The following is a 19,200-nucleotide window of genomic DNA, read 5'->3' on the forward strand; positions in this document are numbered from 1 at the left end:
ACAAATGCTCATAGCAGCACTGTTCACAATAGCTGAAAGGCAGAATACCCCCAGAGTCCCTCAACAGGTGAATGGATAAACAGAATGTGGTATATCCATTCAATGGAATATTATTCAGCCACAAAAAGGAACGAAACACTGACACACACACTACAATGTGGATGAACCACCAAAACATCACACTCAGGGAAAGACGCTGTCACAAAAGGTCACATGTTGTACAACCCAATTTGCAGAAAATGTCCAGAACAGGCAAATTCATAGACAGAAAGTAGATTAGTGATTTCCGGGAGCTGGGGTGGCAGGGGAATTGGGAGTGACTGCAAGAGGTTCCGTTTAGGGTGATGAAAATATTTCAGAGCTAGAGAGAGGTGGAGGTTGTGCAACATGGGGAATGCACTCAATGCCGCTGAACCGTTCACTTTAAATGGTTATATTTTATGTTATGTGAATTTCACCTCAATAAGAAAAAAAAACTAGACAGGCATCCACCACTCCTAATGCCCCCTGGCCACTCTCTACCTGGATAATTTGAGAAGCTCCTTCCCCCTTTTTATCTGTGAAATGGGGATAAAATGCATTCTGGAGGCTTCTGGTCAAGACTGTCACAAGTACGCTCTCCGTCAGGGTTGGGGTGTGCAAGGCAGGGACACAGGCAGCCCAACTCAGGCGGGGAGGGGACCAGAGACGCCAGGCAGGTGCCTTTGATTTGGGCTCAGCTCATCAGTTTTCATCCAGGAAAGACAATCATGGCTGGAAGGCCAGGACGGAAGGGAACCTGGAGAATCAGGAGGCGGAGGCAGGGCCTGGCTCCGTCCGCAGGTCCACCTCTCATATGCGCCAGAGGGAAATTGATGCTGGCGCTTTATCCAGCGCCCTGAGGAAGAGCTCTGGCTGTGCTGGCCCCGGGGGTGCGGAACGAAGCATAAAGACCGAGACAAAACTGCTCCTTCATGTTTCTGAGATGACATTGCCACACATTTGCACGAAAGAAAAAGGCAGCCTGGGAATACAGGGGCCACACGGCAGTGGACGGTATCGGTCAATTCTTGGATAAGTGGGGTGCCAGGCACAGGCAGGGCGAAGGTCGGAGTCCCTGCACCATCCCTCCTGGGGCTCGGCTGTGTCTGGTGGGGCAGCCGTCCTGGCCGAGGACCCCTGTCCCCACTGACCCCGAGCCCTGCCCTGTAGTAGCCAGGCCCAGACACCCAGGGGCCGAGAAAGCCGGCACGAGATACGTGAACTGAAGACACAAACCAGCTGGCAGGGCCTGCCGGTGGTGCCGTCTGCAACCCTAAGTGTGCACAGGCCGCTATGGGGCAGGTGGAATCGGGGCCAGCGAGGACAGCCGCCACCTGAGAAAAGTCCCAAAGGCCCGCGTGTGCTTCGGGGGGACGGGAAGCAACAAGTTTGCGAATCTGTGCAGATGTGAGTTCCTGGGGAGTCCATCAAGTCATCACTCGGGGTCCGTCCCTTTCTGTTTCCCTTTGGCTTCTGTCTTCTCCCCGCACAGGCCCCACCCTGGTGTTTCCATTTAGAGGCTCCGAGCAGCCCGAGGTGCGGTAGGGGGGTGTCTGAGAGCACAAAGGCCTTCGGTTCTTACGAAGCGCTCACGTTTCTGCAGCCTTTAACCCGCTGCGGACAATTCCTCGTCGGGAAGGCTGATGGGAGTTCGATTTCAAATGCTGGACGCGGGAGGGGGCGCGGAGGGGGGCGCCTGGAAACCGGACACCAGGAGGGGCAAGTCCTGGGAAAGAAATGGATTCCCACCCTGTGTCAGAAATGATTAACTGTCTTGCTATCAAAGAATTCACAGATGGCTGGACTTCAGGAATGCCACAAAGAGTCAAAATGTAGCATTGAACATGTACTAGGAGGCCCAGACCCGACGGGTGGGCTTGCTGAAAGCAGCCCCCCAGGTGACAGCCACACCCAGAAATGTGGGCGGGCAGGACCCCGCCTGTCCTGGCACAGAGGCGACGAGACCCCCTCAGAAGCAGGACCGGTGTTTCTCGGAAGCAAACCGGCAGATCGTGTCAAGAGGAGGAAACATCCAGACACACGTGCTTCCAAGATGCAAACCAATTCCCGAGGAGCCCCCGACGGGACTTTGCAGGAACACGGACACCAGACAAGGGGGCGGCCTCCCGGAGGCCCGGCTCGGGCCTGGGAGGGGCGCGCACACCTGTAGGCAGGTAACAGGAGGTTCTAGTGGAGATGCTCTGAGTCTCAGCCTCCCTGCCTGTAACACGCAGGTGTGCAGCCCCTCCTGCCCTCCAGGCAGGCCGCGGCCCTCCCGGACCTCCCAGAGGTCTTTATTTTGGGAGCATTAAAAAGAAAAGACTTTTAACAAGAGTCAGAACCAGCTGGTCACCTTAAAAAAAAATCATAGCCAAGCCTTCTGCTTCTCAGGCAAGACGGTCAGTCCAGCTCCTGACAGCTCTGGCCACAGGTCAGAGGAGCTGCGTGATTTCCTGCTCAGAAATGGCAGCCCCTCGGGCTGCGAGGAGGAGGTGGATGGAGGGCGCTTGTGCGCTTGGCGCTGTGTGCAAATAAGCATCTCCCGGCGGCCCCGGTGGCCTCCGCGGGGCTGACTTTTGTTCTGAAAAAGACCTGTGGGCCACGGCGCCAGCCCCTCACTGGGCCCAGCCCTCACCAGACAAAGGCTCCTGGGTCCGCGTGAGGGAGCCGGGAGCCTCCCAGCTGCTGTCCCCACAGGGCCCGGCCATCGGGGCCAGGCCCCCGTCCGCAGCCCCCCGGACCGGGAAGCCCCCCCAGGTTCACTGGGAACTGGGGGCTTCGTGCAGATTTGCCTGCAGGAGGTTTCTTCTCCAACGACAAATGAACGGCTCAAAACTGGGGGTCTTAACGTTTAAAGAGCACCCTCTTGGAAAGCTGGGGTAACACATTCCTTCTCTTGGGGGCTCTGTGGACAAGAAGCCGCTCAACACAAGCTGGGGGACCCCCCCCCCCCGGCATCCCATGAGAAGCCCCTGCTCCTGTGCACGTGGGGGCTACGAGTCTGACCTACGGCTGCTCCTGGCTGGACCAGAGACGGGGCGGGCACCCTGAGCAGCCGTCCCTTTGGGTCCTCTGCGTGGCACGGGGTCCGGCGCCTCGGAGGGGCTCCTGGGCCGCAGAGACGGACTCTCTGGGCTCAGCCCACACAGTCCCAGGACAGAGAGGACAGAATGCTTTGGGCAGTGGCAAAGTCACTCTGGGCGTCGAGGGTTCGCGGGTCACAGGTCATCTTTTCAGAAAGCCTCCTCAGACAGATGGACAAAGACTTTCAAGGAACACGCACACTTACACAGTCAAGCACTCCCTCGTCGTGCGGACACACGTGCACACACACTCCTGCAAAGCCCCAGCTGCTCCTACTGGGACCCCAAAAGGCTCCTTTCTGTCCCCAGAGTCTGGACAGCGGCAGAGAGACCCCCAGACGCTCAGCTTCTCCCTTTAGACCGCCAGGCCTCCCACGCGCCTCGACCCTCTTCTGCCACCAGACAGGGAGTTGCCGTGAAGCCAGTGGCGCCTGGGCCCGCAGGCGACTTTCCATGACAGGCACGGCACACAGGACATAGGGTGGGGCTGCGTCCCGGGGACGGATTGTTTCCACAGCAGGTGACTCTGCCGTCTGATGAGGCCGTGTGTGCAAAGGAAGCAGGCGGTTGTCCCAGCTCCCTGGGCTGCCAGCAGGCAGTGACCCACCTTTGGGGGACCCCTGCCCGGCTCCACAGAGGACACTCAGCAGGCCCTCCTCAGCCTGGCTCGGTTCCAAGGGAGGCGGACGCTCACTCTCAGACGGACGGCTAAACTGAACGCTGTCGACTATGATGTTGGATGTGGACCGACTGCCCACGGGGTCAGACCCAGCAGAGGCCATTCCCGTCCCGAGAAACTGGCTGAATGAGCAGGAACCTCAGCTGGAGAGAAACCAAATGCCTCGCACCCCAGACTGGAGACCTGAGTGGTGAGCCCACCCGGTAGGAAATGAGTGCGGCGCGGGGACCCAGGGACTCGTCTCCAACAGGTGTCCACTCTGCCGCTCCGGTCAGCAGGAGAAGCAAGGCTGAGACCCCAGAGTGGACAGGGGGCGGCATCGAGCCTGCCTGGCTGTCTCCACCAGAAAGTTCAGTGTTCTTGGCAAACGCTGACCAATGCTTTAAAAAAGCTTCGCTTCCTTATCTTGTACATCTTTAAAAATCAAAACAAAAATGGTTTATAATCCCATCACCCAGATGACCCCTGCTGTATTCTTTTAACAAAACCCAGCGGAAACTCTAACTTGAAAAGACACCTGCACCCCAGTGTTCACAGCAGCACTATATGCAACAGCCAAGACACGGAAGCAACCTAAGTGTCCATCGACAGATGACTGGATAAAGAAGTTGTGGTGTGTATACAATGGAATACTACTCAGTGATAAAAAAGAAAAACAATGCCATTTGCAGCAACATGGATGGACCTGGAGATCATCATTCTAAGTGAAGTAAGTCAGAGAGAGGAAGAAAAATACCGTGTATCACTCATATATGGAATCTGGAAAAAAGGACACAAATGAACTTATTTACAAAACAGAAATGGACTCACAGAGAAAACAAACTTATGGTCACCAGGAGGGAAAGGAGGTGGGGAGGGATAAACTGGGAGTTTGGGATGAGCAGATACTAACTACTATATATAAAACAGATAAACAACAAGGTCCTACTGTGCAGCACAGGGACTACATTCAATATCCTGTACTAGCCTATAATGAAAAGGAATATACGTATGTATGGATAACTGAATCACTAGCTGCATGCCAGAAACTTAAGACAACACTGTAAGTCAACTCTACTTCAAGTAAAAAAAAAGGTGAGACACCTAAAACATTGCACAAAGGTATAAAATGAACAAAAAAGCTACCTCCTTTCTCGTCAGCCTTATTCCCGAAGGTACCCACCGTGCAGCAGACTGTCTGTAAAAAGAGCTGTAGTGATGCCTCCTGTCACCCACTCACAAGGAATGATAACTCTCTGAGGTTTTAAGACACCGCACTTTGGATGGATCACGACCCAGCAAAGGTATCTGATACACGCTGTTGACGGATTTGTTTTCAGGGGAGGAGGGTGTCCTTCAGAAAAAGAAAATTGCGCATGCCAGCACATATCTGTGTATCTTCCAAAGTTCTTTTTTTTTTAATTTACTTATTTTGTTTAAATAGAGGTACCGAGGACTGAACCCATGCGAGGCACGCGCTCCACCACTGAGCTCTACCCTCCCCTTCTTCTGAAGTTCTTTTAATTAAGTTTTTTGAGTTAATTTTAGATGCACAGGCAATTGTGAAAAATAACAGATCCGGTGTGTCCTTTACCCAGTTCCCACCAGTAGCAAACATCCTGCAGAGTGGTGGCATAACACGACAGCCCAGATGTGGACCTGATACAGTCAGGGTACGGAATGTTCCATCACCCCTTGGACGGCAGGCACCTGCTGCCCGCTCACAGCCACACACACCCCCAATCCCAGGGGACCACTCATCTGTTCTCCAGTCCTGTCCCCGTACAACCTTACACAAGAGGACCCGCACACGACACAAGCTCGTGAGGCTGGCTTTATTTCGTACAGACGTCAGTAGTTCATGTCTTCTCGTTACTGAATAGTCTTCCGAGTTCCGTGGGGAGGGTGTGTCCAGTCTGCTGCGCCATCGCCCGCAGGGGGCTTCTGGGAGGTTTCCAGCTTGGGAACATTAGGGGGAAAGCTGCTGGGAACCTTTGTGAACAGGGGTCGTGTGGACATGAGCTGTATCTACATTCATGAGGGATGCTGGCCTAGAGCCTTCTTTCTGGGTGCTGTCTTCATCTGGTTTTGGCATTAGGGCAATACAACTCCATAAAGTCAACTGGGAAGTGTTCCTGCCTCTTCTGTTCCCAAAAGAGTCGGTATAGAGTTGCTGTAATTCTTTAAACATTTGGTAGGATTCTCCAGTAAAACCATCTGCGCCTGGAGATTTCACCTTGGGGAGTTTTTAAAATACAAATTCAATTTTTCTTAACAGTAACACAGTTATTCAAGTTGTTTATTTTGTACTGGTTGAGTGGTGGCAGCTTGTGTTTTCTGAGGACTTGAGAATTTATTCCTCATACCGGTAGTCTGCGTCTTCTCTGGTTTTTTGATTTGGGGGGTTTTGGTTTTGTTTTTCGGTCAGTCTTGCTAGAAGTCTGCCAGTGTTAATTGATCTTTCCAGAGCTCTTTGTTTTATTGAGTCTCTCTGTTTCCTGTTTTCAGTGTCACTGGATTCTGCTCTTATCTTTCTTCTTTCGTTCCGTCTACTTCCACCAAGACCAGCCCGAGTTCCCAGCGGGAAGAACTCATTTCGGAATGATCTACACAGACCCGTCTGTCAGGAGCAGTCACTCTTTCGCAAGTTGGGGGTGGAAATGTGCAAGACTGTCTTGCACAACAGTCTTGGGGGGAAAAAGCACACCTGCGACGAACCGCGACGAACTGATGACCACAAACCCTCTAAATCTGCCCCGAAAGTCCACAGGTGGGCGCAGGCGGAGGGGCTCCGTGTCCCATCCGTGCTTCACACAGTGCAAGGTGTCCATGCAAAGGGTCCACCTTTAACATACCTCCCCAGGCCAATGCCCAGCTCCGGCAGGCGCCCCAGCTTCCCTGAAGGTAAGTGAAGCCACCAGACCGTCCCACTTAAAATGTCACCAAGCAGGAAGAAACAGGGACCTGACTTTGCCTGCCTCTCTGCCTGCAGGGTCGACCCACAGGGACCCTCCCAAGAGGTGCTGTCCTCTGGTCTCTGGCTGGCTGGGGCCCGTGGGAGCCCAAGAGGAGAGCGGAGGGAGGGTGAGAAGCAGCGGGAGGGCTCTGCAGATGGTCACTTGTCTGCACAGGTGGCTTCTGTCCAAGACCCCTTCTGTCTGAGTTCCATTCTGCCCTCTCCCCTGGTTCCCCTGGGCCCGAGTGCTGTCATAGCTCCTCTGCAGCCCCTGGTCCTACACTGACCAGCATGGACGTCCCAAGCCCTTCCTCTCTTTGGTGATAAGCCCCCCGGGACCATCCCGGTGAGGTTTCCACCTGTCTCCTGGTGGGGAGAGGGTGCTTGACTGGTGAAACAGCCCACACAGGGTTCCGGGCCCTGGCAGACTTGGGGAGGGTCCAAGGGGCCCCAGACGTCTCGCACGCAGGACCCACTTAAGGACCAGCCACGACACGGATGACAAAACAGACGCCTGCCGAGTGACTGGCCCCTCGCAGACTGCCGGCAGAGCCGCCCTCCCCACCAGCCTCCCGCTGCATCCTGACTTGGGCCCCGCGGCCCTCCCGCCCCTCCAAACGTGCTCGCTACCTATCGGCTGAGCCCTGCCCAGCCCCCGGCGCAGGGAGAACAACTCTGTGTCTGGACAAGGGGGCCAGGGACACAAAGCTCCCAGGAGACAGATGTCCATAATCCCCGTGAGCCCTTCCCATTGTGTGACACACACGGAGGCCTCAGGAGAGCTGTGCAAACTGCTTGGTTTCCTCCATCAGACAGCCTCGGGCAAGAGAGGAAGCAGCTGAGCTGGCAGGAGAGGAAGGCCTAATCCCGCGCGGAGGGTCTGGCTCAGGTGCTGCCTGGAGCGGAGCGGTGGGGGGCAGGGGTGCTCGTCCTCTCCCGTGGGCCCCTCCTTCCCCCAGGGCCGTCCCAGGGCCCTGCAGTGGCGGGCTCACTCCTCAGTGCTCCCTGGAGGGTCTCTGTGAGCAGGCAGGGCCTTGAGAGACTCCCAGTGTGCAGAGCGGTGGTCAAGGAGGCTGCCCCAGGACCTGGGCAGGGCCGGCCGAGCTGTGACTGTTCCGTGACACACTGTTGCTTCAGCCATCGGCGGGTGACTCTGAAACACGCTATGCGCAGGTGCCCTGGCGGGGCAGCCAAGGCTGATTCAGCCCCGAAGCCAAGCGTCTTCAGCCGGCCCTGGGAGATGCGTCTCCCACTCGAGCAGGAAGGAAAACGCACCCGGGCACGGCCTTTGATTCCCTGACACGGAGCATGGGCGCCCCCGGCCCATCCCGACTGGCTTGCATCCTGCCAGGCACTCAGCCCCCAGGAAGCACTTACCACCGGGGCCCACCGACCCCAGGAGGGGACCTGAGGCTGAGAGCTCAGAGGTGTGCGAAGGCCAGACTTCAGGGCACAGCGTCCCTGCCCCAGAGCAGCAGGCGGGCAAGAGCGTCCATGCTGACCCTCACTTTTCCTTCTTCCTACTCAAGAGCGTGTGCAATGTCCCAACAAAAGCCCGAATGTGTCTGAGCCAGAAAACCACTGACCCCTGTCCCCATCCTTGGACCAAGAGGGGCCAGCTCTGCTGACAGCTTGCGTCCTCGTCGGCCCTGCTCAGACTCAGGAAAGCCGCCCAGCAATGTGAACAGAGAAATCCGGGGCCTGCGCGCTGTCCTGCCCGCTGGCTGGAGCAGGTTCGAGGCCTTGATTGATCTCAGATACAACAGACCCTGAGCTTAGAGGGACGGTGCCCGGGGCCATGGGGACACAGAGGTGCACAGAGCGCGGATCTGGCCTGGGGGCTCCTGACCCTGCAGGACGCTGGGTCCCAGCCTTCCCTCCTGTGCCCAGGAGACAGCTGCTGTCCCTCGCCTGCTCCGTCGTGAGAGAACGCTTTCAGGGGAGACCGTCCCCAGGGGAGAGAAGGGGCAGAAATGATCTGACCTAGAATGCAGGTTGTAGGGGGCAGAAGAACTCACTTGGGGGAGGCCCAGGGGCACCTCTGTTCTCCAGAGCAGCTGAGTCAGGTGGGAGAGGCCCACGGGTATCTACGGGGGAAAACATGTCCTGTGGGCTAAGACGCTGGGAGGAAAACCGCATGCCGTGCCCATCCGCCCTCGAGGCCCCAGAAGTCAGCGGGAGGGGAGGCTCTGAGGGTGCGACCACACTGCAGCCTCACACAGCAGCCACGCGAGGCTGCTCCCAGGTGGCCAGCAGGTGGTGGGCGCACCTCTCACTGGCTAATAATCGTCCCAAACAGCCACAGGAGCATCGTGTCAGCAGAAGACTCTGGGGTTTGCGACAGGACAGCCGGGAAGTTGCAAGCGTGTCCCTGGAGGCGCACTGTCTCCCTCCAGCCCCCACTGCACCCCCCGCATCAAGCAGCCAAGTGCTGCTGAGATCACGCCCCAGGAGGGCAACAGGAGCAAGGGCGGCAGGGCTGCCGGGGGGCTGCGCCACCCAGGCCCCATCCCAGGCACCCGTGAACATCCTCTGCTTGGTCCTCCAAGTCCCGAGAAGAGCGCCGGGCCCCATGTCGCTTCAGATCTGCACCCTGACCCCACCAGAACCTTCCTTCGCCCTCATCACAAATATGGCGCAGAGTTCCACCCCCGACTCAGAACCTGCCTGGCTTCTGTCCTAGACGATGGGGGGGAAGCTCTCACCCACAGGCTGGGGACAAAAACCATGGTCATCATGCAGGGTGATCGCTGCTTGTGGCCTATTTAGGGTGACTGGGAAATGAGCCGTCCAGGGCAGGCCAGACGTAAAGGAGGCAGAGGGCTGGGTGGTGACAGACCAGGGGAAGGAGAGGGAGGGGAGGGGCCTGGATGACAGAGACCTCAGGCCCAAGGGCAGGAGGCCCTCGCTACCCACTGCTGTGTCAACACCCTGAAAGGCAGCAGACGTGAAAGACACAAAGCACTCTTCCTCCGTGGGCGCATTTCTCACTGAGGGAGGACCCCTTACCTGCCAGCCAAGCCCAGACTGGGCCCTGTGGCCTCGGGGGGGTGGGGGCGGGGGTGGGGTCTGTGGCCAAGTTCAGCAAGGGGGAGGCACCCGGGAGCTTCCCAGGAAGGTGAGTGGTTTGCTAAAACCACAGCAGTGGGAAACGGGGCATTTTGATGCAAAAACCACCAAGGAGTTTCCTTACAAGCCAATAAACAGCAAAATAAAAGGACACCCCTAAAACCCCCAGGCCGTCCCAGCATTTCCTTGGAGAGCCTCCTGACTCTCGGGTTTCATCCAGGTGAGAGCGAAGGAGAGGAGTTTGGCTTTGGAATTGGGTTTGAATGGCCTGGAATTTTAGCCTCCAGTAATGACTTGGCCGAGGCAGCTGTAATGAATAAACCCTTTCTGCCTCCTTCTCAGCGTAGGGTGGTCTCCGGGGTCCCTGTCTCCCCGCCCAGCGCTCCCTGGGGGAGCGCCAGCCCCATCGCAGGCCTCGGGCTTATTTACAGACCCTCAACAAATGCTCGTTTCCTAAATACCTTTTTCAACCAGCGTATTTATTTAAATTTCAGAGTATAAATGTCTTAAGACAGAAAAGCTGCCAGGCTCCCCCCACCGCCCCCCTAGGCTGGAGGAGGTGGGGTGGCGCCCGCCCTACCTTGTTGTAATACTGCACCTGCACGGAGTGCCACCGCCCGTCGCTCACGCCCCCAGGAACCTGCGGGGACACCGTCGTCGTGGTCTCACCTGTGGGGCAGGGGGAGGTCCAGAGAGAAAAGACAGGTGAGCGGACCCCTAAGGCTAGAAGTCCTTCTGACAGTCTGGACAAACGTTCTTGCCAACAACCCAGAAACATTTTTCATGGCTTTGCAAATGTTGGTCATCTACAGAGGCAGCAGCATACTTCAACGATCCCTCAATTTTTGGAAATCTGAGCTGTGTTTCCAGCATTGTAAACAACGCCGCAGTGAACATCTCTGTGCATTCGGGATCTCTCCCACAGGATGATTCCCAGACATGGATCCAGGGATCAGCGGGTGAGCAGGCTCGAAGGCGCCGCACGGGGTGGGGTGGTTTTAACCGACAAGGTGCCCGTGACGTGCTCTGAGGGCCACTCTTTCCGGTGCAGGAGGCTTTACCTGCCGAGAAGGTGAGCTGCACCTGCTCGTCCACGATCTCCAAGGCGATAAAGTCGTGCTTCTCATTGAAGCGGCCATTGTAGAGCAGCAGGGCGTTCCTCTCCTGGGTGGCAAACCTGCGGGGCCAAGCAGAAGCACATCACACAGCGGATGACCCCAGGGTGGAAGGTCTGCAGGCAGCAGAAACCAGAGGCCGCCCAGAGCAGTTAGCCTGGCCGGGGTGGGCGAGGGCAGGGGCCACACTCAGCGAAGACTCTGGTCCCCAGGGCTCTTTTCATATGAGGGGTTGACAGCCCATAAAATCTGATCAACGATGGTCTTCTCTGGAAGGAACAAACCAGGTTCTAGGGGGGAATTTGGTGACCACGACCTGTATAAGGTGAAAAGGTTCCATCTGTACAATGTTCTAGACAGATGACACGGCCACTATACCATCAGGAAATGTTTGGACCAAAAACACATGCAGTGCCCCTTCTGCGGATGTGCCCCAGGACACAGGGATGTGGGTGCTGATGACCCCTCAGGGCCAAGTCCCTTATCTCCACCACCACACTCCGGCCACACTGAGTCCTTTTGCTCCCCAGTGCTACACTCTTCCCTGCCCCCGGGCCTTTGCACCTGTTGTTTCCCCACGTGGGGAACAATCTTCCCTGGCTCTGCAGCTCTCCTGTACGCCACACCAACTGTGCTTTCCCCAGCTCATTTTATCTAAATGGTGCCCCCACCCCATCAACCCCTCATTTCATTTCTGAAAGTACACGCTTGTTTATTTGTTTACAAGAACGCGCGATCCTGCAAGGGGAGGGACTAGCATTCTCATTCATCACTGCATTCTGGAGACCAAAACAAGATCTGGTCCAGACAAGCGCCGAGTCAGCGGATGGACGCCCGCACGCACGCACGCACCGCCGGATGCGTGAAAACGAGCAGACTCGTCAAGCTTTAACCATTCAGACCACTTCCTGCGGACAAGAGGTAAACAGCCTCAGAAACCCTTCTCCCACCCCCGGGGTCCATCAGACCCAAGGGTCCCGGACACACCAAGTCGCCTCGACGCCTCCTCGACGCCCAGGTTACAGAGAACCGGGCAAACCTCCCGAGTGAACTGGGGACCGTTTCCTGAGTGAGTTGGATGTCTCCCTCGTCGGAGACTAAGTGGGGGAAATTCTTTCCTTTGATTCCAGGTTGGTTTATCCGTTTTCGTGCAGCAGGAGCCTGTCAGAAAGAGCCTCGGGCGCCTGACCTCAGCCTTCTCCCTGAGTTAGTTACTTAAAACTGACAGTTCCCGTCCAGACTCGACACCCCCTGTTTAGAAGGTGGCAGAGAACACACCTGCACTGGCAGAGTGGATGCTCTGGGTGTGGAATGAGCAGGTGGAAGGAGGAAGCAGAGGTAAGGCTGGGATACACACTTGCTTCCCGAGACTCTGGGGCACACCTGCTTCCCTTTGGTGGGTCTCGCTCTTGTGAGTTTCCCTTTGGACCGAGGTGGGAGCTGGTCCAGGGGGTCAGGGCTGAATGGTCCTCCGGCAGAAACCCCCACTGCTGGGGACCGAGAGCTAAAGAAGGGACCCAGGGCCACGGGGAGGGCCCGAACCTCGCAAGGGAAAAGAGGAAAGGCCAGAAATAGAAACCGAGGCCTGGCAAGGGGGCCCGGGAAGGAGCGAACAAAGGACGGGGGCGGGGAGGCGTGGGAGGAGAGGCTGCGGGAGCGCGGGGGCCAGGAGCCCGGACCCTTGGCAAACAGAAACCAGAAAGAAGAGAAGCAGCTTGGAAAGAAACCGCCTGAAACAAAAGCCCCGGGCCGGTGCCCCAGCCCCCCTTTCCCACGGGGCGCCCCTCAGGAGGCGGGGGCCCGCTCCTCCTGGGCCCTGCTCCAAAGCCACCACAGCCCCAGCGTGTGACTGCTCTTCTGCCCAAGTTCTAGGGGGGCTTTTTAAGACTTGGCTGTTGGAGCAAAACCCTCCCGGTTTGGCGCCGGCCCTGACGTTTCAGCCGTCGTCAGGCGAACCGGAAGTCGCCCACAAACTGCTGTCAAATGTGACCAGTCTGAAATACCAGAAGTGAGGACACAGACACCACGTTGTGTGGACATTTACTTAGACAAGACTACTCTTTCGTTTTTTTCCTGAGTCTGGAGCCGACAGACACCCTGTGTTGGTTTCCGGCACGTCTGCCGGCCCCGTGTCAGTGGGCCTGCCCGCCTGTGGCACCAGGACTTCTGGTCACCTTTGAGGTCAGCCTCCTGCAGGCCACTCACTGTGCCGCACGTGACAGAGGGTGCCGACCACGCCCAGGGGGCCATGGCCACCTAGACACCAAAACCACATGCCAGCGACGTGCTTGCCTGAAGATGCAGGGCGCCTTTGACTTGGGGGGCAGGCACCCACAGAAGCCATGTGGGACAGAGTGGCCAAGGTCCCACAGAGGAGCCCTCAGTTTGGAGGCTGTGCCCATGCGGTGGCTTTCTGAGCACAGGGCCTGTGGGCGCAGGGCGGGGACCTAACATTCCAAGCAGGCAGGGGCTTGCTTGTGAACGGGAGGGTGACAGCAAGTGCCAACCCCCAGTGAGCCCCCACGACTGGCCTGGAGAGGGTCCCTCGTTAGCTGTTTTACAGAACACGGTGGAGCTGGAAACCGGGTACCAAAATGTGGACAATAACTTCAGAACGGTGGGGCTCCAAGTGGCCCAAACCTCAAAACTGGTTTTGGAATCGTAACACTGCCGCCTTGCAGCTGGGTCCAGGGGGCCGACTGGAGCCACGTCCCTCACCTCCTGTCTTGCTAGTTCCCGGGAAAGGGGGCAACTGCTCGAAGATCAGGAGCAGATTGCAGATACTAACTGTACACAAAATAAGCAACAAGCTTCTACTGCACAGCACAGGGAACTACATTCAATAGCTTGTAGTAACCTATAATGAAAAACATGAAAACGAACAGATGTATGTCTGTGTATGACTGAAACACTACGCTGTACACCAGAAATTGACACAACACTACAAACTGTATTTCAGAGCCAGGAGCAGGGCCCCCAGCACACACACGGGCTCCAGGGATCACAGCCCCCCTTGCTACTTTATCAAAGCTGGTCTCCAAGGGAAATTCAGGAAGAGGACAGAACCTGGGAAATGCCTGCAGATCAGGACAAGCAAGCCCTGGGCCAGGAGGCTTATAGGGGCGGGGGGAGGAGGTGACATTAAGAGCACGGGCTACTGGCAAACCCTGTGGGTCCCACTGACCAGCCTTGCCGCCTTGGGCAGGCTTCTCAGCCCTTCTGCCATAGGCTCCTCACTTGCAGGAAGGGGATGACAGTGGTACCCAGCTCCCAGGGTCCTTGTGAGAAGGAAACAAGCCTGACAGGTGAGCAAGGCCCAGCACAAAGCCCGAATGTTGCTGCAGTGTGGCACACGCTGAGGTCTGTGATGAGCTGGGCAGAGCCCAGAAGGTGTTTCACAGGGGACCAGTCTCCCTAAACAGAGCGTCCTCTGAGAGGACATTATCTGCAGGCCAGTGCAGATGTCTGAGCCCAAGAGTTTACCGGGCGGCTGGAGCAGGGCCAGGTGGGCGGGGCAGCTGACACTCCATGCCGCTCGCAATGCCCGGGATGGCCGCCCTCTGCAACTTAACCCCTCCCACCCCCCACCAGGCCAAAGAACCCTCCTCTGGGAGCACAGGAGGCCGCTGGCCGACGTCACGGGGCCACAGGCAGGGAGCAGTGGGCACTCATGTCTTGTCTGTAAGGAACAACCAGCTCGCTGACCTCTGGGAGCCTGGGTGTTGGGACACAGGATGAAAAGCCCCCGAGGAGCTTCAGACCAGCAGGTGGACAGGGACGGACAGAGCTGGGCCTCAGCACGCGCTCAGAAGCCCTGGGGCCCGAAGCCCGGAAACCCCGGCCACGGACCCCATGCAGTCACTGAAAGGTTCAAAAGGACACGCATCTGCTTTGGAGACTTTATCACAATCAAATGACCTGACAGCCAGGACAAAACCGAGGACCAGGAAATCTGGCATGCGTTCCCACCCCAACCCACGCGCTAGCGTGGGGGACAGGGCTCGGGTGAGATCCGAGCCACGATGCACAAAATGCCCATGCTACCCGAGTGCCCTCATCAGGACCCTTTCGGGGCAGTCGAGGTGGACGGCAGCCTGATCCTGCAAGCAGGGCTGTCAGAGGCTGCAGGCAGCAGACACGCAGGCTGTGACCAGACCATCCAGCCGGAGCTGGAAGGCCGGCATCGCCCAGCCTGGGTCAGCGGGGCTTCCCCAAGGAAGCAGGAGCAGGAGTCAGGCAGACCGGCAGCAGGGAGCAAGGAAATGGCCTTCGAGAGGCGGGGCAGGTCCAGAGAATCAAGAGGTGAGGGTGGCCAAATCACAGGGCGCAAGGTGCCAGAACCGGGGGTCACCAGGGGTCAGGACACAGGGAGTCCCCATGTGCCCTATTAAGAAGTTTGGGTTTCACCCCAGATGGCCGGCAGGCCTGGCAGGATGGTTGACAGGGAACCACCTGACTCAGGCTGAGAGCAGATGGCACCACTGCTGTCAGTACCAGGTGTCACCCAGGGGAGAGGACAGTGGCCCGGGAAGAAGAGAAGTAGCCAGACACGGGAGACCGGAGGTGGAGGGACCAGGACCTGACTGAGATGAGCGGGAGAGAGGGCAGGGGGCTGCCCGGGCATGCTCACGCCAGCACCGCACGGGGCCTGTCGACTGGACTGCACCCCTCACCTGCTCAGGGGCGGGCCTCCCAGGGGAGGGGCCTGCTCCACCCGGCCCTGAGGAGCCCTGTTCTCCAAGGGCCTCCTGAGGGAGCCTCTGGGTTCTGGGGGATGCAGAACGCAGCCTTCCCACCGGAGACTGTGCTCCCCTAATGGGCCCCCTACACAATGATCAAACATAAAAACACCCTATTCTCCGAAGTTAAACTTGATAGAAATCTTTACAATGGAAATGATAAGTTTTTAAAAGTTGAATTAAATCTAGATTCTCCTGGAGAAAAAGATGCAAAAATAGAAGAATGGCTGAGGCACAGTCCGCCTGCATCCTCAGGCGATGGACGAAGGACCCAGGCTAAAGGGCTCCGACAGCCGCCCGTGGTACCCAGCTAACAGGTGGTACGGCAGAAGGCTACACTGAGGCTGATTCCCAGGCCTGCTGGTCCCTTGCCCTCCACGCTGGCAGGTAAGCAGGACCAGAACAGCCCAGTGGCTTTATGGGCGTGCGCCCCACGTGGGCAAACAGAGCCCCATGTCTGGCTTAATGCTCTGCTATTGCCAACTGGAAATTCTTAACTTTTGAACGAGGGCCCCATCCTCAATTAGCATGGGGCCCTAAAATTAAGTAGCCGGTCCTGCAGCCGGCTCTGGCCAGGGCTACTCAGCTCCCGGACGGCCCAGCGGACGGGCTTTGCTGTTACCTGGAGGGACGGGGTGTGTGGGGACCACTCACGCGAGGGCGACGGTGAAGTGAAAGCGTTGTCTCAGGCCGCGGAAGGTGACGAAGGACTGTGGCGGGAAGCTCCTGGTGGTCACCTCGCAGTACGGCCTCTCGAACTCGCCGGGGGGGCACACGCAGTGGAAGCCGCCAATGAGCAGGTTCACGCAGGTGCCCCCGTTCTTGCACACGCCGTGGGCGCAGCGGCCGGAGCGCACGTTCACCTCACAGTGCTCGCCTGGGGGACGAGAGCGGGGCGGGGTTCACACAGCGGCCCCGGGATGGGGTAGCGGGGGAGGGGCACACCCACGCCGAGGCCACCAACACCACCGCAGAACCAGCAGCTCAACCCAAACCCGGGAGCACGTGGGGTCTCTGGGAACCACGCCGGAGTCGGCTGCAACCAGACGCGTGCTGTTCCCGCCAGAACAAGGGCACCCAGTGCCTGGTGGGCATCTGAGGCTGGCCGGGCAGCGGGGTCCCAGTAAGCGCCCCCAGGGGGTCCTCAGCCTAACGCATCAGGTGACTGAGTCACTCCAACCCTGTCCCTGTCCTGGGCCTGCCCAGCAGTCCCCCTACTCAAGGGGCAGAGGACGGTGCATCAGTGAACACTTCTCAGCATCCAACTCTGTTCTGAACACCCACTGGCTGAGCCCGGCTCTCTTTCGAAAGAATTACCTAGAAATACTGAGGATGAGAGGGCCCCGTGCCCCTCCCCACGCCCACATCCACGCCAGCGCGGCGCTGGGCGCCTCGGGCTGGGGCCAGCCCTGCTCAGGCCCAGGGCCTTCTGTGCCCCTGCCACGGGGTGGACATCTCTGAGCCCTCACAGGCCCACAGACCGACAGGAGCCTCTAACAACCAGAAAGTCCTCAGACCCCACTGTTACTGATTTTCAAATGAATGCTTTTAAAAATAAAGGTATTACATTCACATCCTAAAAAAAAATCACCCCACAAACAGTGTGGCATTAAAAATGTCTTCAGCTGTTTCTTGCAGAAAAAAACCAAGAGAACTGGATGCCCTGCCCGTGCCAGTCCGGCACGTCGGCTCAGTGCTGCACCTCGGAGACCCTCCCTGTCAGCCCTGGGAGCTCTTCCTCCTCTTCCCACGGCTGCACAGTACTCCTTGAGAGGACCCCAGGGGCTTCCTGTTCCCTCACTGATGGACGTGTCCGCTGCTTGCAGCTCGCTTTACTGCAGATAAGTTTCTGGTATACATCCTTGGCGGGCTTTAAGAATACCTCTCTCGAGAAAATTCCTACCAGCAATGAATCCAAGGCACACACAGCTTTGCATTTTGATAGCTGTTTCCAAACCGCCCTCCCCAGAAGGATGAAGAGACTTCGCCCGTCCTCGCTGACAGGAAGCGTGATCAGTACAATTATGCGCACTCCTGACAAATGAATCTCAAAGGTGTTTTATTTGCGTTCATTTCTGATGAGGCCCGACACCTGTTTGAGTTTTATTGGCAACTGGCCGCTTCCTCTCTCTGAACGGCCTGATCACTTTTTCTATCAGATGGTTGGTCTTGTCCTCTGTGTGTTATACACGCTCCCCGTAAATTAAGGAATTAACTGTTCTCTGCCATTTCTGGGATAACGCCCTCCTGGCTCCAGTTTAACTTTTGACTTATTTATGCATTTGCAGTCACATAAAAATGTTATGTCTGCATAGGGTCGTACTTAACAATTTCTCCGTTGCGAGGCTAGTGCTCTCGGGTTATTAAAAGGTTGGTATGAAGAGATAGGAAACTCAGAGCTCCGGAGACATCTAGCACCAGGACCCTCGGTGCACGGCGAGGTGTGCCTTCAAATGGCAGCGTCGTCCCCAAACCCAGAAGTCACTGGGATCCCCAGATGGGCTTCACCGGATGCCCTTTGGTGCCTTTTCAACATGGACCCATGTGGATACGTCACTGCTGCCTTGGTCTGCTCAAGCTGCCATAACAAAGTACCACGAGCTGGGGGTTGAAACAACAGAAGTGTGTCCCGCGGAGTTCAGGCCAGGTGCCAGCACAGCCGGGCCGGCGGAGGGCTCTCCTCGGCTTGCGGGCGGCCGCCTCACCGCGGCCCCCCACAGCGCTTCCTCGGAGTATATGCACAGAGAGACAGAGATCTCCGCTGTCTCTTCTCACGAGGACACTAATCCTCTTGGAGCAGGGCCCACACTCATCGTTTGTCTGAATTACTTCCCTCTGGGCCCCATCTCCAGACACAGATCCACTGGGGGTTAGGGCTGTCGCCTATGAATCTGGGGGACATGATTCAGAGCCACAGCCTGCATGTATGAGACAATTGGGAATTTGAGCAAACTGAACAGTGATATAAAAATTTAACATCAGTTTTTAAAAAGAAAACTTGGATGCTGCTGTCAGTGGGAGCTGTGGAGCACGACCCCCCAGGACCCAGGCTCTGGGGTGCTGGGTGACGACGGCTCACAGCTGACGCTCTGCATTCACACCCCCCCCAGAAATCCCACACCCAAAGCTACACACCCTTGCTGGGGCAGCCCACGGCCGGCGACGGGTCAGTATGGAGATGCAGAGACCGGGCCCTTCGGCCAGCGCAGCCCTCTCTGCGCGGCATCTCCAGGGCTGAGGCCTGGGGCAGCCGAGACCCTGCTGCCACCGCACCGGAGCCCAGCCCCTCCTCTGGGCAGCCCCGCGTGCCCCTGCGCTAGGACCCCGCCCAGGCGTGGCTCCTTGAGAAGGCAGATCTCCGGGCCTCAGACCCCGTGGGTTTCAGAGAGTGAAACAGTTGATGGGTGTAAGAAAACCCTTTCACTCATCCAAGGGAACGCTTCCAATGAGCTTGTTTTTAAGGTACAAGTGAAACTGATCCATAATTAGCATAACAATCATCAGAAACAAGCAAGGCTCCTGAAAAATCTGAGTCCCCTCTGCTTCCTCCCAGGCTGTG

General features: G+C 57.4%; 1 protein-coding gene across 1 annotated transcript in view; it reads right to left on the minus strand.

Annotated features, from left to right (window-relative positions):
* Positions 1-19,200, minus strand: part of CELSR1 (cadherin EGF LAG seven-pass G-type receptor 1) — a 135,207-nt gene that overhangs the window by 50,917 nt on the left and 65,090 nt on the right. The window contains 3 exon segments of the mRNA XM_032492465.1: positions 10,368-10,456; positions 10,849-10,964; positions 16,296-16,518. Of these exon segments, the coding sequence (XP_032348356.1) occupies positions 10,368-10,456; positions 10,849-10,964; positions 16,296-16,518 (428 nt within the window).

Source organism: Camelus ferus, chromosome 12 (assembly GCF_009834535.1).
Source record: "Camelus ferus isolate YT-003-E chromosome 12, BCGSAC_Cfer_1.0, whole genome shotgun sequence".
Taxonomy (NCBI): domain Eukaryota; kingdom Metazoa; phylum Chordata; class Mammalia; order Artiodactyla; family Camelidae; genus Camelus; species Camelus ferus.